The 26,894-nt window shown below is 46.7% G+C and overlaps 1 protein-coding gene and 1 long non-coding RNA gene across 3 annotated transcripts; one reads left to right on the forward strand and one right to left on the reverse strand.

Annotated features, from left to right (window-relative positions):
- Positions 1 to 2,941: 2,941 nt before the first annotated feature.
- Positions 2,942 to 5,897, reverse strand: LOC137607757 (uncharacterized). Its single transcript, XR_011038032.1, has 3 exons — positions 5,102 to 5,897; positions 3,798 to 3,903; positions 2,942 to 3,255 (listed from the first exon to the last, which is right to left on the reverse strand). It is a non-coding gene; the product is annotated as an uncharacterized lncRNA (long non-coding RNA).
- A 9,626-nt stretch (positions 5,898 to 15,523) lies between these two features.
- On the forward strand, positions 15,524 to 24,744 carry LOC137607472 (zinc fingers and homeoboxes protein 1-like). 2 transcript variants are annotated; one of them, XR_011037983.1, is made up of 8 exons: positions 15,524 to 15,849; positions 18,157 to 18,604; positions 18,675 to 19,292; positions 19,622 to 19,748; positions 20,187 to 21,368; positions 21,914 to 22,045; positions 22,350 to 22,990; positions 23,121 to 24,744. XR_011037983.1 is itself a non-coding variant. In XM_068333273.1 (7 exons), the coding sequence occupies exons 2-7, from the start codon at positions 18,264 to 18,266 to the stop codon at positions 22,689 to 22,691; spliced, it is 2,742 nt and encodes a 913-aa protein (XP_068189374.1). In that variant the 5' UTR covers positions 15,524 to 15,849; positions 18,157 to 18,263; the 3' UTR covers positions 22,692 to 24,744. The 2 variants fall into 2 exon arrangements, 1 of the variants encoding a protein (XP_068189374.1); XM_068333273.1 differs by having other exon boundaries at positions 22,350 to 24,744.
- Positions 24,745 to 26,894: the final 2,150 nt, after the last annotated feature.

Here is a 26,894-nt window from a genome sequence, read left to right on the forward strand (position 1 = left end):
AGCACAGGAAATGTCATGAAAACAATTGCCGCGGTTGTCCTGAATTTTTCCCGCGAAATACACATTCTCTAAACATTGACCAAACACTTCACTCGGGACAAAAACTCGATAGTATCAAACCCAATTCTTACTTTCTAACACTTTATCTTCGTTCGTACAACTTTTTATACCACATGCAACGCGGGAGCACTTCACAAACTCACCTTCCTCCGTCATCTCCAGAATGGGACTGAGGAAAGGGCGCGCGACGGAAGTGACGTCACGGTTCGAAGGTAACGGAGACACCAAAAGAACAACTTCAAAATAAAATGCAAAACACTCATTTAAACAAAAAAATGAAGATTTAAAAAAATAAGGAACGGAAGACTTTTGGTAGAATAAAATATGTTTTCCATCTGCAAAACAAGAATTAAATAGACAAAACTAAGATGCACAACTTTAGATAAATAAAACTCTAGATCAGGTGAAACCAACAGTTCATTAACTGTAGAACTCATTTCAACCACTCGAGGGAGAAAAAGTACCATTATGCATATTGAAAATTGATGTCAAAACATTAAAAACTTTTCACCAGTTTCTGGTCGTCCTTTTCTCCTGAAATTGAATTAAATACATTTCCTCTTAGATTGATGCTTTTATTTTGAGCTTCCACCGGAAATGAATCCATATCCGTGACACTGCCTTCCTGTGTCAGTAGCCGTATTAGCTTTAAGCCAAAACGAACACAAAGACAAAGACATAAACACGGAGATAACACACAAAAACCTTTAAAAGAGAGAAAATGCAAACAAAATAACACATTCGTGCTTCGTATTTGACAAACTATTCCGTGGAAAACTACACAACAAACTTATTTCGAAAGACACCAATACTGTCAAATCGTCTTGAAGGATCTGTAGTTGTGAAGCCCTCCTCTGGACGTAATGGGTTACTACAACAACATTAAAATAAAGTTACACGTTGCTAGATCGTCAATAGCTTCCGGTTGGGACTACCAAAATACTTTAAATTTGCCGAAATATTACGTGTTTGTCCCCTTTTTTTTTTAAATATGAAAAACAATGCAACCTTCTCTTTGGTTTTGACCCGGAAATTTAACCCACAACTTTAACACTTTTACACAAGAACCTAATACATTTTGACAATTAAAGAATTTCGTCACTTCAAACTGCCTACAAGTCTTAATTTGCGAGGTAATAATCGTTCAAAAATGATGTCAAAACATTAAAAAACTTTTCACCAGTTTTTGGTCGTACTTTTCTCCTGAAATTGAATCAAATACATTTCCTCTTAGATTGATGCTTTTATTTTGAGCTACCACCGGAAATGAATGCATATCCGTGACGCTGCCTTCCTCTTGTCAGTAGCCGTATTAGCTTTAAAGGTCCCATATTATGTATTTTTAACTTAATGTCATTCAGCTGCCAGACGTCCAACTAGACTGTATTCCAAATATTTTGACTTAAAGTGATCTGTGGTCCTAAATATCAGCTTTTCAAAATCGCTCATCTGAGCACGCCCCTCTGAAGTAGCGCGTTAGGCTAACGGGACACTGACCGGCGTTACGTTTGTTATCATTATGGCGTTTGGAGGACCCATCGTGTCCTAACCCTAACCCTAACTCGTACATTCATGACCCTGAGTCGGACCCAGAAGCTCCTAAAGAAACACCGACGGTGCGGCTGCAGCAGGACGTTTCTGATTGGTTAGTCCGTGTGAACGCTACTTAGTTGGTTCTGTTGTTTTGTTGTGTAACCTACGTCATCACAGGACGTTAGCATCGTCCGGTAGCTACTTTAGCTTCTACTCCCGCCTCTCATCACACAGTAATAATGTCACATGTCTTATTATGTATTTTGTATATGTACAGATGTGTTGACTGCTAAAATGTTCCTGTATTTCTGTAAGTGACAGTAAAGTCTGATGGTGGTTATTACCATGTGGCTAATGCTAGCTTCTGCTCACGGCTAAGTGACTTTATTTTTCTATCACATTGATTTAACCCGTTACTAAGCTGCTAAATATTTGAGGCAGTCCTCTGTGACGAGACACACGGAGCTGACACCTGCTACCATCACACCAGGTTAATGGTGAAATGATGGAACCATACTGCAGTGATGCCTTTATCTACTCTATTTTGAAGTGTCTTCACCTGTTGTACAGGTGTCTTCACCTGTTGTACAGGTGTCTTCACCTGTTGTACAGGTGTCTTCACCTGTTGTACAGGTGTCTTCACCTGTTGTACAGGTGTCTTCACCTGTTGTACAGGTGTCTTCACCTGTTGTACAGGTGTTCCTGTGGACACTGAACGTACGCCAACAGAAGCAGAAAACATCTGTTTGGAGACAAGTAGCAAGCTCACAGCTAAACCACAAAGTCTCTATTCGGCTACTTTTACCATTATAAATTCAAATGACCTTTACCATGTTTCTCACTGTAGGTTAGGAGCCGTCTGCAGGTTGATGAGGTTCCGTGCTTGACTCAACATCCTGGGTTCCAGCCTGTGTGCCTAAACGTGTACACCCTACAAACGGCCGCTCACGTACTGAGGGCCGAGTGTGGCCCTTCACGTCTGAGACCAATACATCGGTAAGTCGTTCTTTGAAAAATGTCAGAATAAAAACTAGTTATGTCTTATTTTGCTTCATCAGGCATTCCTTCATTAATGCAGTAACATGACATATATAGGTACAACAAAGTCTAATATATTGTATTTGCGACACCTTGATTTTTATCTTATTAATAGACATGTTGAACATTTTTTGGTATTCACAATCCATTTCTGTTGACATATACAAGCATCTATTTACATAAAACAATACATCCAATAATAATAATGAGAACACAGAGCCATCCTGTCAGGAGATCAACAACAGTTGTAATACTTGGGATTGAAAACATTGTGAAATAAATAGTTTTGTGTCCTCCCTCTGTAGCTGGTGCAGACATCTGGCCTATTGCCCCTTTGTTGGCTGGTGCTGGGGCTACTTAGGGTGCAGAATCCGGGTCATCATTCCAGCCTGTGTGGTCCTTCACATACGCCAGGAGTTTCCTGAAGACGAAGGCCACTACGCTGGATTTAGACCGAGTCTTGGTTGACCCTGGTCATGTAGCTGGCAATGACCTCCTCCTTGTCAGGACGCTCACACTGGGCAGACAGATTCTCGGGGACAGGAATGGACATCTCAGTTGTGTATGGCACGGGGTCCACCAAGACTTTGTCACATATGAGGTCCAACATGTCAGCTACAAAACCTGTTCAATAAAACACAAAGATTGATCTTTACTGTTATTGATATTGTTTGATTCATTTCTCTGTTTAGAACAATTGTGTTCAAAATACATCCTGGTACTTGCTACTAATTTATTTATTTGTATGGTTACTTTTTACTGTGTTTTGTGAACAATTACCAACAGAATTTCAAAACATGTTTGTTTGAAATATTAAAATATTACAACACTAACAGAATGTTGGCTCTGTCTTGTGAGGTTTGACTCTGCATTGTCCCTTCAAAAGCCTTTGGAAAGTGGATCTTGTAGAGGGGAACACCAAACGTAACAAAATAAGGAGCCAAAACAATACATGACATACATGAATCTGTCTCAAAAATTTATACTAAAGTCTTCACTTCACCTACTGTCTTGCTGGAATATTCTAATACACAACACTCTTATTTTTTACTGAACTACTATCAACACATGTGCATTCACAAACACCTATAGACAACTATATTTGGAAAATTAGTGTATTTAACCAATTTTATTAAAACATTGTATGGAATATGACTTGTACATACCTTTACTTCAATAGTGGGAATGAAGAGTCCTGCAGGACAGCTGTGTACCAACAGTATGGGTGTCCACTGGGTCAGTTTGGCCCCCCACGTCCCTTCAAGCTGTGGGCTGAAAGGATGCACAAGGAAGAGGGACACTAATTTCAGGACACCAATGTTCTGATTCTGGACAAGGAGGACAGACCTATGAGCGTTGTTGCTATGACGACCAGCAAACAATCGACAACACGTGCGCGCACACAATACGAAACAAAGCACAACTCCCTACTTAGCCTAGCATTAGCTGACTTTATTTATGCTGACAGGTAATAGGAAAGAAAATATGAACCAACTTACTGTGTTTTAGCTTTATACTGTAGGTCCGGCACGCACACACGTGTGGGAGTGTGCGTGCGCACACACAACACGCAAACTTGAAACAAAGGAGACCTCCCTACATAGCCTAGCATAGCATGACTTCATTCATGCTAACCGACAAAAAGAAAACAGATCAAATGTGAGCCCAACTCTGGTGCGTTGTACCTACAGTAGGTACTGTAGGTTCAGCACACACACGTTGTACCTACAGTAGATACTGTAGGTTTAGCACACACACGTTGTACCTACAGTAGATACTGTAGGTTTAGCATACACACGTTGTACCTACAGTAGATACTGTAGGTTTAGCACACACACGTTGTACCTACAGTAGGTACTGTAGGTTTAGCACACACACGTTGTACCTACAGTAGATACTGTAGGTTTAGCACACACACGTTGTACCTACAGTAGGTACTGTAGGTTTAGCACACACACGTTGTACCTACAGTAGGTACTGTAGGTTTAGCACACACACGTTGTACCTACAGTAGGTACTGTAGGTTTAGCACACACACGTTGTACCTACAGTAGGTACTGTAGGTTTAGCACACACACGTTGTACCTACAGTAGGTACTGTAGGTTTAGCACACACACGTTGTACCTACAGTAGGTACTGTAGGTTTAGCACACACACGTTGTACCTACAGTAGGTACTGTAGGTTTAGCACACACACGTTGTACCTACAGTAGGTACTGTAGGTTTAGCACACACACGTTGTACCTACAGTAGGTACTGTAGGTTTAGCACACACACGTTGTACCTACAGTAGGTACTGTAGGTTTAGCACACACACGTTGTACCTACAGTAGGTACTGTAGGTTTAGCACACACACGTTGGAGCCACACACGCAAACAGGAAACAAAGCAGCACCACCTAATTAGCCAAATAGCACTGATCACTCATGCTAACAGACAACTGCTAAAGATAAATGTGGTGAGACTTACCTTAACCAGGGTACAGGTCCTTGGTCCAGGGTACAGGTCCTTTGTCCTTGGTCCAGGGTGCAGGTCCTTGGTCCTTGGTCCAGGGTGCAGGTCCTTGGTCCTTGGTCCAGCGTGCAGGTCCTTGGTCCTTGGTCCAGGGTGCAGGTCCTTGGTCCTTGGTCCAGGGTGCAGGTCCTTGGTCCTTGGTCCAGGGTGCAGGTCCTTGGTCCTTGGTCCAGGGTGCAGGTCCTTGGTCCTTGGTCCAGGGTGCAGGTCCTTGGTCCCTATGGTGGGGAGTGATCCTTGAATGAGGACCAGTCTCAGACAAAGCCCCGTCTGGACTGACCCTCGTTGCTAACACAGGCTGGAGTGAAGTGGTTCACACACAAACTAACGAGCAGGAGATGTAGCTGCACAGAGACATTAAACATGAAATGTAACCACGGTCTGTTCTGTTCTCCATTGATGGGATTAAAAATAAACGCTGGTGTTGATTTGTACAATCAACACCTGAACAACTACCTTGTCTCCTTCTCACGGACGCCATTCCAACAGACTGCTGCCTCACGTCCGACTTGGGGATGGCCACGCCCTTGGGCGTGTCAACCAGTCCATATTGTCCACGCCCCTGAACATGTCCACCAATCTGTATCGTCCAATACTCTGTCCAATAGCAGAGTGCAAAGTCTGAGGTCAAGGATGCCTATTCTAGCGCTTTATGGTCGAATCGAGTCGTTCAGAGCCGTGACTTCCTAAAAGTCCAAATATCTATTGATGCAGGAAGTGTTTGTTTACCAGATTCTAGGAGTTGGTCGGGTTAGGGAGGACCACGATGTATATGTAGAGACCTGGAAAAGCGTTATTTTTATAATAGGGCCCCTTTAAACCAAAACAAACACAAAGACATAAACACACAAAAAACACACAAAAACCTTTAAAAGAGAGAAAATGCAAACAAAATAACACATTCGTGCTTCGTATTTGACAAACTATTCCGTGGAAAACTACACAACAAACTTATTTCGAAAGACACGTCAATACTGTCAAATCGTCTTGAAGGATCTGTAGTTGTGATGCCCTCCTCTGGACGTAATGGGTTACTACAACAACATTAAAATAAAGTTACACGTTGCTAGAACTGTGATGAGACCAGCGATGTTGTTTGGTCTAGAGACAGTGTCCCTGAGGAAAAGACAGGAGACAGAGCTGGAGGTAGCAGAGATGAAGATGCTGAGGTTCTCTCTGGGAGTGACCAGGATGGATAGGATCAGGAATGAGTACATCAGAGGGACAGCACATGTTAGAGGTTCTGGAGATAAAGTCAGAGAGGCCAGACTGAGATGGTTTGGACATGTCCAGAGGAGAGATAGTGAATATATTGGTAGAAGGATGCTGAGTTCTGAACTGCCAGGCAGGAGGCCTAGAGGAAGACCAAAGAGGAGGTTTATGGATGTAATGAGGGAAGACATGAAGGTAGTTGGTGTGAGAGAAGAGGATTCAAAGGACAGAGCTAGATAGAGGAAATTGATTTGCTGTGGCGACCCCTGAAGGGAAAAGCCGAAAGGAAAAGAAGACACGTTGCTAGATCGTCAATAACTTCCGGTTGGGACTACCAAAAAACTTTAAATTTGCCATTTCCCTGCCCCACCCATTTCCCTGCCCCACCTGTTCCCCTGCCCCACCTGTTCCCCTGCCCCAGCCACTCATCTGTCCCACCCATTCCCCTGCCCCACCCACTCATCTGTCCCACCATTGCCCTGCCCCACCTGTTCCCCTGCCCCATACATTCCCCTGCCTCACCCACTCATCTGTCCCACCCTTTCCCCTGCCCCATACATTCCCCTGCCCCACCCACTCATCTGTCCCACCCATTGCCCTGCCCCACCTTTTCTCCTGCCCCACCCATTCCCCTGCCCCATACATTGCCCTGCTCCTGTCTCTGGTTTGTTTTGTAAATCTGATCTATTGTTTTTACCATGTGGACGTTTCAGAGGTCCAGCAGTGGGTGAGTCAGGTTTAGGGTTAGTTTGGTTTCCCCTCAGCTCAGCTTCAGGCCTGTGGGGGGGTCATCTGCCCGTGGGGTCAGTCGGTGGATGAATCTCCAGTGAACCTCCACCTGTTGGAGCTGCTGGCCTTCAGTGTGACGGCTGTCAGGAGTGGGACATCGACGCCATGCTGACCCGTCCTGGGGAGACGGATGTGCTGTGCTCCTCTTAGAGTCAGAAACCTCAGACCAGCCCCTCAACGGGATGCAGCTGGTCCAGAATCATTGGCTGTAGCCTCCCTACACTGTCCTCACTCTTTTCCACTAGAATAATCAGAAAGGCCAATAAATTAATAGCTGACAACTCCCACCCCGCACACCACCTGTGCAGGCTCCTCCCATCAGGCAGGAGGTACAGAAGTATTAACTGCTCAACATCTCGCTTCAGAGATAGCACTTACCCGTTAGCTATTAGACATTTGAACTTGTCTCGCTAGTGTACAGTTGTAACAATGCATGTATATAGCAATATGCAATGCATATAGCACTTTAAACGACCGAATGTAATTCCAATGCTGCTGGTGTTTGCACTGAATTGTTTTTTTTGTTGTTTTCCTGAATGTCTGTTGCCTGTTTATGTTGAGCATGAACCAAGTCAAATTCCTATTAGCAACTTGTTGCTGAGATGGCAATAAAGTTCTTGAATCTTTAATCTTGATCTCAAATCATTTTAGAACCCATAAATAAACTCCAACCTCAGAGTTCTCCACTGCTCCTGCAAACACATGAAAATAAAACCAAACACATCCTCAACAAACCAATGAAACTACAGAATGGTTCTGTCCTGTGGTGCTCGTGTGAGGGGGGGCACAAACACATCCACACCCTCTCAAACAAATAAAAAAGTCCTCCAGTGGCCCCGATCCTCCAGCGGTCCCCGGTTGATCCGTCCGATGGCCCCCGACACAAACCAACAGCCATCAGTGTTTGAAAACGACAGAGCTGAACTCAGGCTGGTTCCGTCGCCCCAAGGAGGGGAGGGTCATCCTGGAAAGAAGAGATCCATCCATCCATCCATCCATCCAATCATCCATCCATCCATCCATCCAATCATCCATCCATCCAGAGTTTAGATAAACAACTTGTGTTCTGGACAGATGTTTTTTCTCATTCACCCATAATTGTTAAATTACCATCAATGAGATCTGCAGTGATTTTATTATCAATAAAACACATCAATAAGATGATGAGATCAATGTGATTTACCTGTAGCGCCCCCTGGTGACGCTCCGCCCTCCATGTCATCTGTGGTGTCTGCTCACAGTCAGCAGTTTGTTCTGTCACACACAAACACACCAGTCCTTTCAGAACCTGTAGGGGGCGCTCACCCAGCAGTCCAGAGTGAACGGAGCTCTGAGGAGCCGAATGAGCGACCCTAACCCTAACCACTTACTTAGTTACAAACTTAGTTACAAACTCAGTCAGTCAGTCACCCCCCCCTCCCAATGGGGAAATTGTGATGTGCAAACAGAGCTAAATAACCCTTTTTTCCTCATAAATTAAAGACATCCCAGCCTAAATAACTGAAGGCCTACACTTCAAGTAAAAAAATGAACATCTTCAGAAAGAATGAAGAAAAAGTGTCCCTTTCAGGGAAAAATGCAAACAGAACATTCTTCATAAGAGAAAGGGGCATGTGGCCTGACAGACATTTAAATCTTGGTTGGAATGGACTCACTGCCATTCTCATGCAGACAAGTAGCTATTCATTGGAGAGTCCAGAACAATACTTGGATTCTGGATTAGCAGGAGGTACTGCTACCTAAAGCTGAAGCTGTTGAACCTTTCAGTGAAGTTTAAAAACTGAATTATTCTGGGCCTGCAGCTTTAGACTGATCTCACTGAGATGTGATGTAATGCCAACCAAAAAGGCAGCCGTATTCATCCTGTTCTCATCTTACAAGAAGAGTGAAAACTGTGTTGCTCTCTGACTCTTGTCCTGCTAAAAAGCTGTCATATCTTTTCAAATAGACCAGAACCGCTCCAGTGCATTGCCTCTACTCAGACACCTCACGTTGTTGTGTGGTAGCAGGTCATTGGCTTTGGCCGCAACAACTTCCAGAAATCCTCTCAGGAGGCGATGCTGAAGGGATGAGGATGTCCTCAGGAAGTTGATGAGTTTCATTACTTCAGCAAAATTTTCACATAGAGTGGCACAGAGTACAGTCTGATGTATGAGACAGTTATAAGGAATGGTACCTGGGTTGTCCTCTTTCATCCAGGACACAGCCCCCCCCACCATATCCCCATCTATGGTGACAGAGACCCCCCGCTTCAGATCTGTGTCCCTCTTTGTCAGCATCTTATTGCTGAATACATGTCCCCTCCTCTGGTGTGTGTCAGTGGTGTTACACCCAGAAAGAGCTGCTTGTCTTTGTGAAGGAACCTGACACACAACAAAAGCTGGACAACCAGTGACAGCTCTGGACTCATCAACGGCCACAGATATGCATGGTTCTCTCTGAAGAGCTGCATCAAGATGTTCATATTTCTGATTTTCTGGTTGCTGTTGACATCGGGATTTGTTAGATTTTTTCACACAACTGTTCCATCACCACAAGATTTTTTATGTTGCCCCAAACTCCACCATGCCTTTAGTGAACATTCATTTACATTTTGCTGAGTTATTTTGCACTCAGCTTGAACTTCAGGGGTAACTTTGCTCAAAAGTTCTGTGCTTTCGTAGTGGCACTTCATATTACCACTTTTAATTCATGCTACGTGTTCAGACCACGTGAGGTCAAATGGTTTGAACTGTCTGACGGAGGAATAAACAAATTCCTTTCACTCATTGTTAACCAGAGGTTTTCCTCGTTCACCTCCTTCGTTTGGAGCTCTGCTGTCTCCCTTCTTCTGTGCTCCTGTAGGTAGACCCACAGCGGTAGAGAGCTGTCTCACTTCCTGGTGCACTGACAGCAGGTAGACAAACGATCTGATTGGCTGAACTGAGTGGCGCTATTACTGTATTAACTGGAGGAGCAGCGCCCCCCCCGTCTGTAGCCGCAAACTGCAAGTAAAAATGTACCAAGAAAATCTACTCTGGTGAATTTATCATGGAGTGGTCACGGGTCCGGACAGAACCATCACGTGGTCTGGATCTGGACCGCGGTCTGCCATTTGGTGACCCCTGCTCTAGAGGAAGCATGTATAAGATAAACAATATTGGACCAAGAACTGAGCCTTGGGGAACTCTTTCTCTTTCCCTGTCTCTATTGTGTTTCATTTCCACCCAACCAGTCGAGACAGATGACTGCCCTATAGAGTCTGGCTCCGCCCTCCAGAGTTTTTGTCCTGCCCGGAGTTTCTTCCTCCATGAGGGAGTTTTTCCCCGTCGCTGTCGCTTATGCTCTGGAAGGTTCACTTGGGTTTCTCTGCCTCTAAAAGCACTTTGAAATGTCTGTTGATTTCATTAAGTGTTTTACAAATAAAAGCTGATTGAATGTTGACGATTTGTCAATACCGTTTTATTCCACCAGGTGGAGTCCACATTACATCTCTAGTTAAAATAACGTGCCGTTCCCCATCTCTGTATCAGAGAGTAGAGTAGAACTATATTTTTCCCTTCAGGAGGTTCCATCAGGGAAACTAACTTCTCCGTCGCACACAGCACAGAGAGTACACAAAACACAGAAAAAGTACACAGAAAGCACCAGCACATAGAAAGTAGTACCAACACCAAATAGAAAGAGTAATAAATAACTCACCAAGATACAACTAGAAAGGTGTAAATAGGCATAGGAATAAAAAGGCATAAACAGGCCTAGATAGGCATGGGTAGAGTGAAGCGTCTTTACTGTAGCTGTAGCTGTTTTAATCTGTTCTAATGTAGCTGTTTTAATCTGTCTTAAAAGTTACCATTCAATATCTTTTGTGACCCTGGTTTTTAATCAAAGTTACCACATTAACCCTAACCCGAGCTCTTTATCCCTGTAACTCCCTTAACCTAACCCTACCCTAACCCCTGAAGGGTAACCCTCATCCTCAAACATAACCCTAACCGCAATTCTGAAGAAAAAAACTCAGCCAAACAATCCCAGTGGAGCACCAGCGCCATTAGGAAACCCAAGAACACGATGCCACCATCCCCTCTTCATCATCCCATATCTGAGTCTGGCTCCAGGAGCCAGAGATGTTAAAGTTGGGGGTGGTGTCCGCCTCAGCTAGGCCAACCTCATCAGCCATCTCAGACAAAGCAGTGGCTTCTAAGCAAAATAGGGTGTCACCATCTCTTCAACGGTGTTGCCTTTATCTAAAATGAATTCCTGGCACCATCATCCAGAACAAACTAACCTACAACCTGCAACCAATTTGCATCTCAGGGACCAAACCCAAACCTCAATGACTCCCCCACAACTGGACAGGACTGTAAATGGGGCTGGTTTGAACCAACTAGGTTTCTATGTTTAGGAGAAGGTTGTTTGGTGGAAGGAGAAATCTATTTCAAGGCTACCAGTCACACAAAAGAAATTAACATTGATGAATGAATGCTACGAAAGTGGAGGAAGCTTCAACTGCGCCCAATTAAGGAGAACAACCAGAGTGAACAAAGTGAGATGGTCACAGTTAGAGGACAAAACTGGGTCCGTCTCTTCAGTCTCCATTCCACTCAAGGGGACCACTCGACATGAAGACCAAAGACTTCTCAGGAGGTTCGTCTTGGTGTTTCATCTCTCCACAAGAAGTACGGGGGCCATCTTGAGCACCTACTGCAAGAACAAGATTGCTGATAAAGACCCGATCCATACTCTTCAGATTCAGATCACCATCGCTGTATCCGCTGCAGCGGGTCACGGGGAGCCGGAGCCTATCTCAGCGGCATAGGGCGTGAGGCAGGGGACACCCCGGGCATGACGCCAGTGCACCACGGAGCCACACACAAAGACATACAACCATGCACACACACACTCATTCCTACTGGCAATTTGGAACGGCCAATCAACCTGAAGTGCATGTTTCTGGAGGGGGGAGGAAGCCGGAGAACCCGGAGAGAACCCACGCAGACACAGGGAGAGCATGAGAACTCCACCCAGAGCGGGACTCGAACCCGGGTCCGCCGTGTTGTGAGGCGGACCAAGAGGACCAAGAGAGAACTCGGCCTGCTTGATGCCAAAATTGCATATTAAACTCAGACACTGAGAATGATGGAATTTGTGGACGACAAAATGATTTAAAATATGAGTATATTTTTCTGTATTCATTACAATTGAACAATATTCTGAGGTATTGTGAAAGAGTTGAATAACGTTGCACTAAAATAACTTTTGTTCCACTTTATGTATCATATGTAGGTCATGCGCTTAATAACACTGTATACCTTATGTATGAAGATAAACCCTTTCATTGATATTGCATCTGAGAATGCAGCAGTACCGTATGAACGCACCGCTTTACTGACTGATGAACACGCTTCAACACGCTGCAGAGCTCCAGGCATCCAGCCATTCTTTCATAAAAGTGATCTACTAGCACTGAGATCAGCCCGACTTTATTCATACAGCCCTGGTAACACACAGCCAAAACAACAGCTCAACATGACAGCTGGGCTTGTTTCCACGTGCTTTTATTTTGAAGAATCTCAGAAGTTTGCAGAAATGAAAACATGGGATGATAAGACTTGTGTGTTTATCCCATTGTCCACCTAAACAGGAAGTTTACATACCAGACTCCGCAAAGACACCTGGTTCATCTCCCACGCTCCACTATCAGCCATCTGTGACCTCCAACATGTCACAAACAGACCAGTGGAATGAGAATTAAATCTAAAATGTTTGAGGTGTTTTTCTTCATTATCCCAATAAAAGATATTTAACAGATTGTCATTTTATTCTAGCCCCACCAAACTACACAGATATATCAATTATATTACATATATTATTAAAATTATATTACATATACTATATTAATTATATTACATATATAAAAAATGTGTTTTTTTATATGTGTGTGTGTTATATATATATATATATATATATATATATATATATATATACACAGTATATATATATATATATATATATTATAATATATATAATTGTGCTTTTCAATATTTTGTATTGTCTACAAATATGATTTTTTAAGAAGAGTCTGAAGGCAAACTCCTTGATGAAAACGGAAACCCTCTTTTAAATGAAGTCATGATTTCAGATAACCCAGCTGCTAAGCTGGAGACTCACACGCCCATTGGACTTGTCCTACTTCTGTTATAGTACCAGAAACAGTCTGAGATGAGAGTTGGAAAGAATCAACCACGAAAGCGTAATCCTTCTCTACCTGTCCTCAGGGCTGACGCCATCAAGAGGTCCTGGATCAGGTGCAGCTGTGGGGAAAAGGCCAATCTTAAGACTTCCTGGACAAGGAGAGTCAGCTGTTGGTCCATGGACTGAGATGCTGAGGTGGACCTGCTGCAGAAGCTTTCTGATCTGCTGGCTCAGTGCATCTGCAGACTCAAGAACGAGTACAGCCAGACAGCTGGTTCACATGGGCCGTCTAGTCTGTCTGTCCAGCTGTCTGACCATCCACTTCTCCATATTGATCCATTCCCCATAGATCTGTCTATCCCTCCCTCTATTGGTATCTATTCCTTCTCTGTATCATTCCCTATCTGATAACATCTGTCTGATTTATCGCTAAAACAGATGGAGAACATTTCTGGATCCACTCTTTCACAGTAAATTGCAATGTCTTTCTTTCCAAGCTCATGCCCTATAGAGTGAATCATGTCTTTCACCAGCACATCCACTAGTTCCAGCCACTCACACACGTCTGCTTTGGTCGACACTCTTCTTTTATACTGGCCAGCTGTGAACACAATCAATGTTTACTTGTGTTTTCATTGTTTCTACTTTTTAGCCCAATTTTCATTTGTGTCTTTTGTTCAGGAAAATAAAGAAGTCGACATTTTCTCCTTATCTCATCCATAACATGGTATATGAAGTCAACCTAGACCCATACGAACAGGACACTTTTTATTCTGCACTTGGATATGTGCACAAAATAACTTAAGTATTTTATCAGCTGTTGTCTACTAAAAAAACCAGTGTGTACCCATTACATTCAGTTTCATTGATCATGAAAGACTTTCATTCAACTGACAGTTGTGTTTTAAAGCTGTCAGTAATGAAAACATGACGTCCAGGTTGAGCTGGTGTGTAAATGCAGTTATAACTGGTGTCTAAATACAGGGTTATGACTGGTGTCTAAGTGCAGAGTTATAACTGGTGTCCAAATGCAGTGTTATAACTGGTGTCTACATGCAGTGTTATAACTGGTGCCTAAATGCAGTGTTATAACTGGTGTCTAAATGCAGTTATAACTGGTGTCTAAATACAGGGTTATGACTGGTGTCAAAGTGCAGTGTTATAACTGGTGTCTAAATGCAGTGTTATGACTGGTGTCTAAATGCAATGTTATAACTGGTGTCCAAATGCAGAGTTATAACTGGTGTCTAAATGCAGTGTTATGACTGGTGTCTAAATGCAGTGTTATGACTGGTGTCTAAATGTAATGTTATAACTGGTGTCCAAATGCAGTGTTATAACCGATGTCTAAATGCAGTGTTATAACTGGTGCCTAAATGCAGTGTTATGACGGGTGTCCAAATGCAGTTATAACTGGTGTCTAAATGCAGACTTATAACTGGTGTCCAAATGCAGTGTTATAACAACACTGAGGATGATGTTGTGTTTGTCGGTTGGACCTTCTGCTGACAAACGGCAGCGGTTCTTGTGTAACCTCGTCGGTACACCGTGAACTGGCCTATTTCTGTGGGAGCAGAGCTCAGCACGCTGCTGTCGTCCGTCAGTGACGTCATGACGCACGATCCAGATAAAGTTCCCAGGACTACTTCAGCACAAGGACATCCTTTTCCGCTTCAGATAGCTACCTTCAAAATAAAAGACGAATCTTAAAGGCATTAAGTTTAGCAGGTTCAAAACAAATGAAATTGAATAAGCACGACAAATATCACGTGATGCAAATGAAAAGAGCAGCAATTAAAAAGCACCTGCTCGCTATTTCCAGTGATCATTTATTTGTTAGCTTCGTTTTGCCTTCTGGTAAGAGATGTCCTTCCCTGTTTGACGCAATTGATACAGTTCATTCATGGCCTTTTAGTCGCTTGATTGAAGTAATGATTTAAAATCGTACAATTAAAGGTATTTTGTGGAACAACTGATGAGCAGCCTATTCCCGAAAACAACGTTTTTGTTTTTTTAAATATTAAGTTGGTTTATCGAACCTTGAAATACTAAAGCTAAATAAAATGCTAAATAAAATGCTAAAGCTTGCAATGGTTAATCATTTACTTTCGATGACATAAACCGTTGAAGTGGTGAATAATTTATTTAGAACTTATTTTGAAGGGTAAACCGGAAACACTTCTCGCCCGACTTTTCCTTTAGCGGGTTTAAAATGGTGATCAGATCAACTATCGGAGCCTTTCTGAACTTCTGCTCTTATTGATGAATTAACACCTGGAATGAGATGTTTCCCAGCTGCGGGGCGGAGGCCGGACCAGCGGGCGGTCGGTAGCTGCTTCCCGGGCCTCGGAGCGGCTCTGGTTCGGGCTGAGGCTGATGGAAGCCTCGGTGCGTTCGGGTGAAGGCGGAAGACCAGACAAGCTACGCCGCTAGCCCCCCGCTAGCCTCCCGCTAGCCGCCCGCTAGCCGCCCGCTGGCCAGCTCATCGTTTGTTCCGGGATGCGGGTCGACGGCGGCGGAGCCAGCAGGTAAACCCGCCCCGGGATGACACCCCGGCCCCCGGCGGGGCTAACGCTAGCGGCTCGGTGAGCTAGCTGCAGGACGGGTGTCCGCTGATCCCACCGGCAGCGTTATAACGCGTTATAACAGGTTCATGTCGTATCAGAGGGAAAGTCCAACTTTCCAAATCTTTCAAACTTGAAACTCTGAAAATTGACATTTTAAAGGCCCATTTTTGACCTCCTGCAGTAGCAGTACTGCTGTTTGTAGTATCATTACTGCTGTTTGTAGTATCATTACTGCTGTTTGTAGTATCATTACTGCTGTTTGTAGTATCGTTACTGCTGTTTGTAGTATCATTACTGCTGTTTGTAGTATCGTTACTGCTGTTTGTAGTATCGTTACTGCTGTTTGTAGTATCATTACTGCTGTTTGTAGTATCATTACTGCTGTTTGTAGTATCGTTACTGCTGTTTGTAGTATCATTACTGCTGTTTGTAGTATCGTTACTGCTGTTTGTAGTATCGTTACTGCTGTTTGTAGTATCGTTACTGCTGTTTGTAGTATCGTTACTGCTGTTTGTAGTATCGTTACTGCTGCTTGTAGTATCGTTACTGCTGTTTGTAGTATCGTTACTGCTGTTTGTAGTATCGTTACTGCTGTTTGTAGTATCGTTACTGCTGTTTGTAGTATCGTTACTGCTGTTTGTAGTATCGTTACTGCTGTTTGTTGTATCGTTACTGCTGTTTGTAGTATCGTTACTGCTGTTTGTAGTATCGTTACTGCTGTTTGTAGTATCGTTACTGCTGTTTGTAGTATCGTTACTGCTGTTTGTAGTATCGTTACTGCTGTTTGTAGTATCGTTACTGCTGTTTGTAGTATCGTTACTGCTGCTTGTAGTATCGTTACTGCTGTTTGTAGTATCGTTACTGCTGTTTGTAGTATCGTTACTGCTGCTTGTAGTATCGTTACTGCTGTTTGTAGTATCGTTACTGCTGCTCGTAGTATCATTACTGCTGCTCGTAGTATCATTACTGCTGCTCGTAGTATCATTACTGCTGCTCGTAGTATCATTACTGCTGCTCGTAGTATCATTACTGCTGCTCGTAGTATCATTACTGCTGCTCGTAGTATCATTACTGCTGCTCGTAGTATCATTACTGCTGTTCGTAGTATCATTACTGCTTTTTGTAGTATCATTACTGCTGCTTGTAATATCATTACTGCTTTCTGTAGTATCATTACTGCTGCTTGTAGTATCATTACTGCTGCTTGTAGTATCATTACTGCTGCTTGTAGTATCATTACTGCTGCTTGTAGTATCATTACTGCTGCTTGTAGTATCATTGCTGCTGTTTGTAGTATCATTACTGCTGTTTGCAGTATCATTACTGCTGTTTGCAGTAACAGTACTGTTTGCTGATCTGCTGGTTTGTCCTCAGCTGTTGACATCCCAGTATTCTAATAATACAGAGAAATGAGACCCTAACCCTAACGCTCCGACATGAGCACCCTCAAGTCCTCAGGCGACTAAGCAGGGCTAAACTTGACCCCATCAGCTAAGCTTCTGCTCCTGGGGCTGGACAACCTCCAGATGGTGGAGTCCACAACATCCACGCCACTGGTGTCAGTGGGTTTGGGCGCATCATCCAGGGGCCCCTTCCTGGTCGTGTCACCCCAACGGAGTGTCACGATCCGGGTGGTCGCCTCGGGTCAGACTGTAGCCTCGGGCTCAGGGGGTGGCCTCGGTCTCAGGGGGTAGGCTCAGGTCAGGCGGTAGCCTCGGGCTCAGGCGGTAGCCCTGGGCTCAGGGGGTAGCCTCGGGCCCAGGGGGTAGCCTCGGGTCAGGCGGTAGCCTCGGGTCAGGCGGTAGCCTCGGGCTTAGGCAGTAGCCTCGGGCTAAGGGGGTAGCCTCGGGCTAAGGGGGTAGCCTCGGGCTCAGGCGGCAGCCTCGGGTCAGGCGGTAGCCTCGGGTCAGGCGGTAGCCTCGGGCTTAGGCAGTAGCCTCGGGCTAAGGGGGTAGCCTCGGGCTAAGGGGGTAGCCTCGGGCTCAGGCGGCAGCCTCGGGTCAGGCGGCAGCCTCAGGTCAGGCGGTACCTCGGGCTCAGGTGGTAGCCTCGGGCTCAGGGGGTAGCCTCGGGGTCAGGCGGTAGCCTCGGGGTCAGGCGGTAGCCTCGGGTCAGGCGGTAGCCTCGGGGTCAGGCGGTAGCCTCGGGGTCAGGCGGTAGCCTCGGGTCAGGCAGTAGCCTTGGGCTCAGGGGTAGCCTCGGGTCAGGCAGTAGCTTTGGGCTCATGGTAGCCTTGGGCTCCACTCACCTTTCTTCTTGTGTCTCCAGGAACTGAGGAGAACACAGGAACCCTTTCAGCTGATGACGTCCTGCTGGATGGAACCACAGACGTTTCGCCTGAACTGAGACACTTTTCTACCCAACCAGGACTCAGGATGGCCAGCAGGAGGAAGTCCAGCACCCCCTGCATGGTTCCCCCTCAGGAAGCCATGGACTCGGATCAGGAGATGGATGAGGTCTCGGACACAGCCGAGCTGGAAGAGACGTTCTCCTCAGAGGTCTATGGTCTCCTTGAGGAGGAGCGGGATGAGGAGGTCAAACCCGTCTCAGACCACTACTTGGACTCCAACGTGGCAGAAGGTGGCTACGAGTGCAAGTACTGCAGCTTCCAGACGACAGAGCTCAACCTGTTCACCGTGCACGTGGACACGGAGCATCCAGACGTCGTCCTCAACTCCTCCTATGTCTGCATGGAGTGTGACTACCACACCAAGAGGTACAGGTGAAGTTCTGCTGCCGGTTCTTGTCGGTTCTTGTCACGTATTCACCCTCATGTCTCCTCTTAGTTACGACACGCTGCTGGCCCACAACGCCAGGCTCCACCCAGGTGAGGACAGCTTCACACGGACCATGGTGAAGCAAAACAACGAGACCATCTTCCAGCAGACGGTCAATGATCTCACGTTCGACGGCAGCTTTGTGAAAGTGGAGGACGAGGAGGACGAGGAGGCAGAGGAGACGTCCCACATAGGCATCGCCCTCAGCAAGACGCCCATCATGAGGGTGAAGAGACCCGAACCCAAGAAGTTCTCTGCTTACAGAATGACCATCGAGGACGTTATCAAGGTGGAAAGCGACGATGAAGACTACGAGAACAAGGAACCACCAGCGCTCTCCCCTGCCCCAGGGACCCCCATGGCCCCTCACCTTTTACCCGTGTCCACGACGCTGCAGGTCCAGGCGCTCCCTCAAAACTTAGTGGTCAACAGTCCCAGCCTGCTGCAGATTAAAGGTGGCCCGGGTGGAGGCGGCCTGCTGCCCCCTGGGACCCTGGCTCAGGTTCTGTCTGCCCTGCAGAGTCAGCAGAACAGCCCCCAGACCCAGCTCCTCATCCCCGTCAGCAGCATCCCCACCTACAACACGGCCATGGACAGCAACGTGCTGCTGGTCAGCGCCTACAACAGGTACCAGCACTGAGCCGTCAGTGGTTCTAGAGTCTGGTCTGGTCCCAGTCAGATGGGTCTAGTGGTACTGGTGTTACTTCTGGGGCTGTGCTGGATGTGTTCTGTTCTTTCTCTGTAACAATGACAATTTGTTTTCAGTGGTAAACGTTTGTCTTTCATAGAGGTGATGAGTTTCTGAGGAGTCCACTGGCCGTGGATGCCAACGTAAAAAAGCTAGACCTCCTCTCCTGTGTGCACGTTCCTGCCCACGTCCAGATGGGTGCAGCTTAGGCTGGTTCCTGTTCCTGTGTGACCTGAGTCCTGCTCTGCTCCCACTCTGCCCCCTGCAGGTTCCCCTACCCCTCCGTGTCTGAGATCGTGGGCTTGTCATCACAGACCAAGTTCAGCGAGGAGCAGATTAAAGTCTGGTTTTCAGCACAGAGGCTGAAACATGGAGTCAGCTGGACACCGGAGGAGGTCGGTGTTTCACATGATGCTTTCACACCCTGATGTAGGCAGATGGCGTTGTGTATCATACCTCAGTATGCAGGAGGTGCGATATGACCGGTCAATGGTTGTATCCACAGAGGAACAACGAGTGTCAGCTAGTCTAAAGAAGATCTGAGGGTTAACGATGAAGATCTGAGGGTTAACGGTGAAGATCTGAGGTTTAACGGTGAAGATCTGAGGGTTAACGGTGAAGATCTGAGGGTTAACGGTGAAGATCTGAGGGTTAACAGTGAAGATCTGAGGGTTAAAGGTGAAGATCTGAGGGTTAACGGTGAAGATCTGAGGGTTAAAGGTGAAGATCTGAGGGTTAACGATGAAGATCTGAGGGTTAACGGTGAAGATCTGAGGGTTAAAGGTGAAGATCTGAGGGTTAACGGGGCAAACTTTGTGTGTGGACCTTTGCAGGTCGAAGAGGCGAGGAGGAAGAAGTTTAATGGCACGGTGCAGAACGTTCCTCAGACCATCACTGTCATCCCAGCCAACATCGCTGCAGCTGCCAACGGTCTGCAGTCCATCTTCCAGACCTGCCAGATCGTGGGCCAGCCGGGGCTCGTCCTCACTCAGGTGTCCGGCAATGGCAGCACTTTGCCGGTGGCCTCCCCCATCACCCTGACGGTCGCAGGTGTCCCCGGCAATCAGCCCAAAGCCGCCGAGCCGTTGGCATCGGAGTCCAGGTCGGAGCTGTCAGCTGGTTCCTCGCCCTGTTTGGACTCCTCCGGGTCCAAACCCAAGAAGTCCAAGGAGCAGCTGGCCGAGCTGAAGGCCAGCTACGGCCGGAGGCAGTTCGCCACTGAGGCGGAGATCTCACGCCTCATGCAGGTCACCAAACTGTCCAAGCGAGCGATAAAGAAATGGTTCAGTGACACGCGATACAACCAGAGGAACTCCAGGGACCACCACGGCGTCCTGCTGAGCGACACCAGCAGCAGAACGGCGCCGCTCACAGGCCGAGGAGGACGCAGTAGTAGCAGCAGCAGCAGCCACAACGACACCCCCACCACCATCGTTATCGACTCCAGCGACGACGCCAGCGACTGCTCCCCCACCACTGCAAACACGGTGCCCTCCGCAGGTCCTTTCAGGGATAGACGTGTCAAATTCCGTCATGCCTTTCCTGACTTCACGCCACAGAAGTTCAAGGAGAAGACTCCAGAGCAGCTGTTCCTCCTGGAGGCCAGCTTCCAGCAGTCAGACACGCCCTCCGACGAGGAGCTCAGTCGCCTGCGCTCGCAGACCAAGCTGACGCGACGCGAGGTGGACGCCTGGTTCTCCGAACGGCGGAAAGCACCTTCGGCCTCGCAGTCAAAGGACGACACTGAGGGGGTACCTGAGAAGGGCCCTCACTCCACTCAGGACCGTCAGAGCACTCCCACCACCGGCAGAAAGGTGCTGAAGAAGACTCCAGAGCAGCTCCACATCCTGAAGAAGGCTTTCGTTCGGACGCAGTGGCCCACGTCTGAGGAGTACGACCAGATGGCCGACCAGAGCGGCCTGCCACGCACCTACATCGTCAACTGGTTCGGAGACACACGCTACGCCTGCAAGAACAGCAACCTGAAGTGGTTCTACCTCTACCAGAGCGGAAAGGTACAGGGGGGGCCCTCAGAACACGCCCTGTTCTCCCCATTCGGTTCCACAGCCTGCTGTCCAGGCTTAGGGATAGAACCCGTCTTCTGCTTAACCCGTTGGTTAGGGCTAGGGTTTATCCCGTTGGTTCCACACTAACCACACCCTGCTTCCAGTTGGAAGAGGGTTAGGGTTAGGGGCTTGGTTAGGGGTTTGATTAGGGTTAGGGGTAAGGTTAGGGGTTTGGTTAGGGTTAGGGTCTTGGTTAGGGGTAGGGTTAGGGGCTTGGTTAGGGGTAGGGTTAGGGTTAGGGGCTTGGTTAGGGGTAGGGTTAGGGGCTTAGTTAGGGGTAGGGTTAGGGGTAGGGTTAGGGCTTCGTTAGGGGTTGGGTTAGGGTTTGGTTAGGGGCTTGGTTAGGGGTATAGTTAGGGTTGGGGTTAGGGCTGGATGAGGGGTAGGGCTGGGTTTGGGGGGTGGGTTATGTTTAGGACTGGGTTAGGGATTAGGGTAAGGGCTGGGTTATGGTTTACCCCATTGGTTCTACACTAACCACACCCTGCTTCCAGGTGGACGAGGCACTGAACGGTGGAGCCAAGAGCCTCAAGAAGTCCAGGAAGCGTTTCCGTGGTTGGTCCAGGAGGACCCGTCGGCCCTATCCCTGTAAACCATCTCCACAGGGGGGCGCCGTGGCCATCAAGGTGTGTGTAAAATCCACTCCCCCGTGGGTCCAACAAGGTCTTCATTCTGCTGAAACCAGAATTTATAAATAGCAAGAAAAAACTTCCAGGGAAACAAAAGTAGAAAGAAATGAAATTAAAGACCCTCTATTAGCCCCCCCACCCCTCCCAATACCCACAGGGGGTTAGGGGTAGTTTGTAATCCTACCCTTACCCGTATAGGGATTATTTTTCCAGTCTTATTAGTATCATTATACACACACACACACACTACCGGTGAAGTTTTCATGTGTTCCTGTGGTTTGTGGCTGTGCGCCCCCTACAGGTGAAGTCTGGACAGGCGTTCCTGAGGGACTACTACCTGCGGCACCGGGGCCTCAGCGAGAGGGACCTGGACGACCTGGTGATGAAGTCCAGCATGAGCTACGAGCAGGTGAGGGACTGGTTCTCCAACACCGCCAGGAGGGTGGAGGAGGGCCAGGAGGCCTTCAGCGAGCAGGAGCCAGCGGAGGGCAGCGAGGAAGGAGCAGACATGGAGGTCAAAGGGCACGGGGGGGAGGCCACAGACGACGAGGAGAAAGAGGAGAAAGCTGAAGACGTGGACGAAGTCATGGAGGAGGGATCTGAAGGAGTCGCGCCGTCACGCCCTCAAGAGGAGGAGACATGAGGAGGTGAAGTTCCTCCTCCTGAGATGTTCTGTCTGATGAGGGAACCATCAGGAACCAGTCAAACCTTCAGGTCAAAGGGTTGTGGACCAATGTCCACATGAAGACAAAGAGCTCCACGTTTAGGACAGAGATCACCTGAAGTCACCTGAAACCATTTCAGGCTCTGAACGTCTCCTCTGAACGTCTCCTCTGAACGTCTCCTCTGAACACCTCCTCTGAACGTCTCCTCTGAACGCCTCCTCTGAACGTCTCCTCTTAACGTCTCCTCAGACGTTTACAGTCTCCAGATGGACTGAAGGTGAGGAGGAGGAGGAAGGTCTTGTTTGTCCTGGTGCCGGTCATAACTTCTGATTGGACATCTCCAGCTCGTGTCATGTTGTCCCTGGTGAGCCACTGACCTCCTTATCCACGCTGTCCCCCCCCTGAAGGTGTCTCAGCTGGTGGGCGGGACCCAAACCTGGCCTCAGGACGCTCCGAGCGAGGGAGGCGTGGCCCTTGGAACAGCTGCCAATCACAGAAGTCGTCAGGTGGAGTCCCGCCCTGTGCAAACAGCAAGGCTTTTATTTTGGCGAGGATAATGGACTTTTTTTTTGGTGTTAATCTAAAGAAAGGAAACAGACCTGCACAGACTTCTGCGTAATGTAAAGGTTTTTCACAATAAAGGACCACCGCAGCTTTTCCTCCAAACGTTTTGCTGTTCTCAAAGAAAAAGATTTTTAAACTTTTTTTTGTGTATATAAAATGAGTGCCATTCTGTTTTCTAAGTTTTTTGTTTGAGTAAAAACAAAAGTTGTGGAATTAATTCCACATTGATGGTTTTGTATTTTTTAAGTGAACGGTCGACAGCAATCTGAATCCATGACAACATGTTGGTGATTTTATCTCCACAGTAAAGACAAATCCACCTTAAAGCGTTTCATTGACCTGCTTTCATTCATGTTGCCTGGCGAGTGGAAAATTTCCCACAATGCTCCACAGAATAATACGGAAAATGTGTTTATCAGTCAGCAAAGTTCAAACTCTGAAAGCAACATGCAAAAATCCCTAAAGGTCATAGGTCACCCAAAGATGACCTCATTAACGATGGCCAGTGGTTTGTGGCTCTGAACTCAGTTAGCCCACGTGTTGGAGTTCAACCAACGCCATTAGCTTAGATGCGACAGTAAAGACTCCCCAGGATGGAAAACTGCCCCCTCTCGTTCTGCCGACCTCCAGAAAGCTCTGTTGTCATCAGAAAGACTGAAGTGTTCACTCACCATGTCTGGGTCTGAGGGGTTCTGGGTAAAAACGCACCTGAACGCCTGACTCGGAGACCATCCAGGGGACAGAAGGAAATCTGGGGGAGCAGACTTTCAAAAGAAGAACAGGTGAAATGATTCATTTAAGGTGGACTTGCTCTGATGATGGTTGGCAGTTGTCTTTGGATTTAACTGACTGATGGTCTCAAACGCGACCGTTGGCTTCAGGCTCTTCTTAAACCACATTTGTCAGTCGCTCCAGAACCAAGGTGTGTGCTCTACTTCAGGAAACAACTTTACCTCAGTCACGTCAGCTCCACGCGGTCAGACCGTCTCACACACACCTCACAGCAGTCGTTATGCATGAAACACGAGCACACCATAAGTCTTTTAGTCCACCAAAGGAAGCGGACCGCTTTAGAGTTATTGGCTGTTGATTTGCTGGAATACGGGTGAACTTGTTGATAATGTTCAGGTTTTCCACAAAAATCAAAGAACACATTGTGGGGACGAGAACCTACAGGCACTGGGCTCAGCTCTCACAGGAACTTTTTAACTTTTCGTACGTGGAATAAAAAAAAACAATTCAAACGTGTTCTGTTGCTTTTCTCTCTGAATGTGTAGAATATGCTAACGGAACCATCAGTGGTGGAGTTGGTGTCTGTTTAATGATTCTTCTGTGAGCTGTGTAACGTCACCACGCCTCTGACATTCTTTAAATTGCTTTAATAGCAACACTTTTTAGTTGTTAATTTATTTATTATATTTGGACTTTTAAGGATCTTTTTGTCTGTAAGCAAAAAAATAAAGTGAAAAAATGTCTGATTCTTTTTTTTTTTGTCTGCATGTATTCTCATAGTTTAACCCCATAAAAGGGGGTCAACTTTTTATGAGATCGATGCTTGTTTTAGTCTTGCAGCAAAATTGTTTTATAGATTTCAATGCGTGTATGTGACCATCACCAGTCCTCTTTGGGATCTAAGTTGTCAGTCTTTATTAGAATTTGCTATTGTGAGCCAGAGAGGGGGGTGCTGCACCTTTGTGTGTAAGGAAACCAGACAGGAAACACAGACAGGATAGTGGATAGACAGGCAGTCCTGTTGAAGTGAAAAAGGTTTGGGCTGTTTTATTATATCTTAGAACTAATACCTTATTGCCAATGTTATATAACACCAGATTAGTGGAGGTCCTGACAGTATAGAATAGACCACCAGAGGAAACAGTGTAGGAGGAAGACAGAGGGCTTGAGGTAGGTGTGATGTCTGGAGAGAGACTCATCACGTTCTGATGGACCAAATGGTTTTCAATAACTGGACTCGACAGGAGTCGAGTCCAATGGTTGTAATCAATAACAGGTCAGAGGTGCTGAACCCTTGATCCTTTAAGGAGGTTCCGTCAGGGAAGGCCCTGAACCAACATGCATGTGTGATGGAAACCAATGCCCAGAGAGGCTACTAGAACCCAACAGGCCATTCTAGCTGAGTACCCCCAACCCTGTCAGCCAGGAGCATCCAGAAGCCGTCACCTGAAGAGTCGCTGGGGAAGCCAAGAATCACGTAGACATAGAGGAGGCAGCAGCTCCCCACCTGGTGGTTGGGGACCTCTGCATTAAGGTAGTGATTACATTTATTCAGGTCAGAGGTGCTGACCTGAAGAAATGTAATCAGTAATCAATAACAGGTCAGAGGTGCTGACCCTTGATCCCTTAAGAAGGTTCCGTCAGGGAAATTAACAAATTATTTAAACAACGTGACGTTAGTTGTTTTTGCCACAGAGGTTGTTCTCAAGCAGCTGATTTGGAGGGTTTTCCTCACATAGGGAGATTCCGGTGGTGACCCCGGTCAACAAAGACCGTTCAGGCAGCTTCGGTCATCAGGGATCTGAGCCAAGAAGAGATGCACCTGCAGGTCTCCACCAGCAGAGAGCACCAGACTGCTGCCCTGCTGAGCTCAGTTCCAAATGAGGAAGGCTCGGGTCCAAGGAGTTTGCCTGATTCGACTCCCATAAAGCAGGCTCAGAACTGAACTGGGAGCTGGCATTTCCGCATTTCACAGGTAGATGATTGAAAGCAAGAAATGCAGAAACCTCCCCAAAAACCCAGAGGGGTGAAAGGAAGCCCTTAAAGGAAATTCATGCACCAACATGTCTATGAGAACTAAAATATTGCACCGTGAAATCAAACAACTACAGACGAAGGGTTAGGTTTAGGGTTAGGGTTTTCTTTCTCAAGTTCCATGTTCTGCCCGTTCGTAGGATCTCAGGCAGCAACCAAATACTTTCGGACCTCCCAGATCCTCAGCGATATTCAGAAATGACCTTCTGACATTTCATGGACAAAACATTTGTTCCTCTTAGGCCGTCTTGACAGAACGTCTTTCACTTGTCTCATGTTTACAGGGCATTAAACCGCCGCCTGCTCCCACACAGAGCGCCTGAATGACTCGCCATCGCCAAGCGCCTGGTGAAAAACCATAGAAACCAGAAGCACCATAGAAACCAGGCCAGCAGCAAACAGCAGGTTCAAACGCTGCCCTGCCAAACGGCCCTTCGCCGACGGTCACCTGGCACCATCCAGACACAAGGCTCGTGTTTTAATGGGTTAGAGTTAGGGTCTGATCTGTGGGTTAGGGTTAGGGTTAAGGTCTGATCTGTGGGTTAGGGTTAAGGTCTGATCTGGGCTCAAGTCATCCAGGTTAGGGTTAGGGGTTAGGGTTAGGGTTAGGGTCTGATCTGTGGGTTATAGGGGTTAGGGTCTGATCTGTGGGTTATAGGGGTTAGGGTCTGATCTGTGGGTTATAGGGGTTAAGGTCTGATCTGTGGGTTAGGGTTAAGGTCTGATCTGGGCTCAAGTCATCCAGGTTAGGGTTAGGGGTTAGGGTCTGATCTGTGGGTTATAGGGGTTAGGGTCTGATCTGTGGGTTATAGGGGTAAGGGTCCAATCTGTGGGTTAGAGTAAGGGTTTAA

Source organism: Antennarius striatus, chromosome 14 (assembly GCF_040054535.1).
Source record: "Antennarius striatus isolate MH-2024 chromosome 14, ASM4005453v1, whole genome shotgun sequence".
Lineage (NCBI taxonomy): Eukaryota > Metazoa > Chordata > Actinopteri > Lophiiformes > Antennariidae > Antennarius > Antennarius striatus.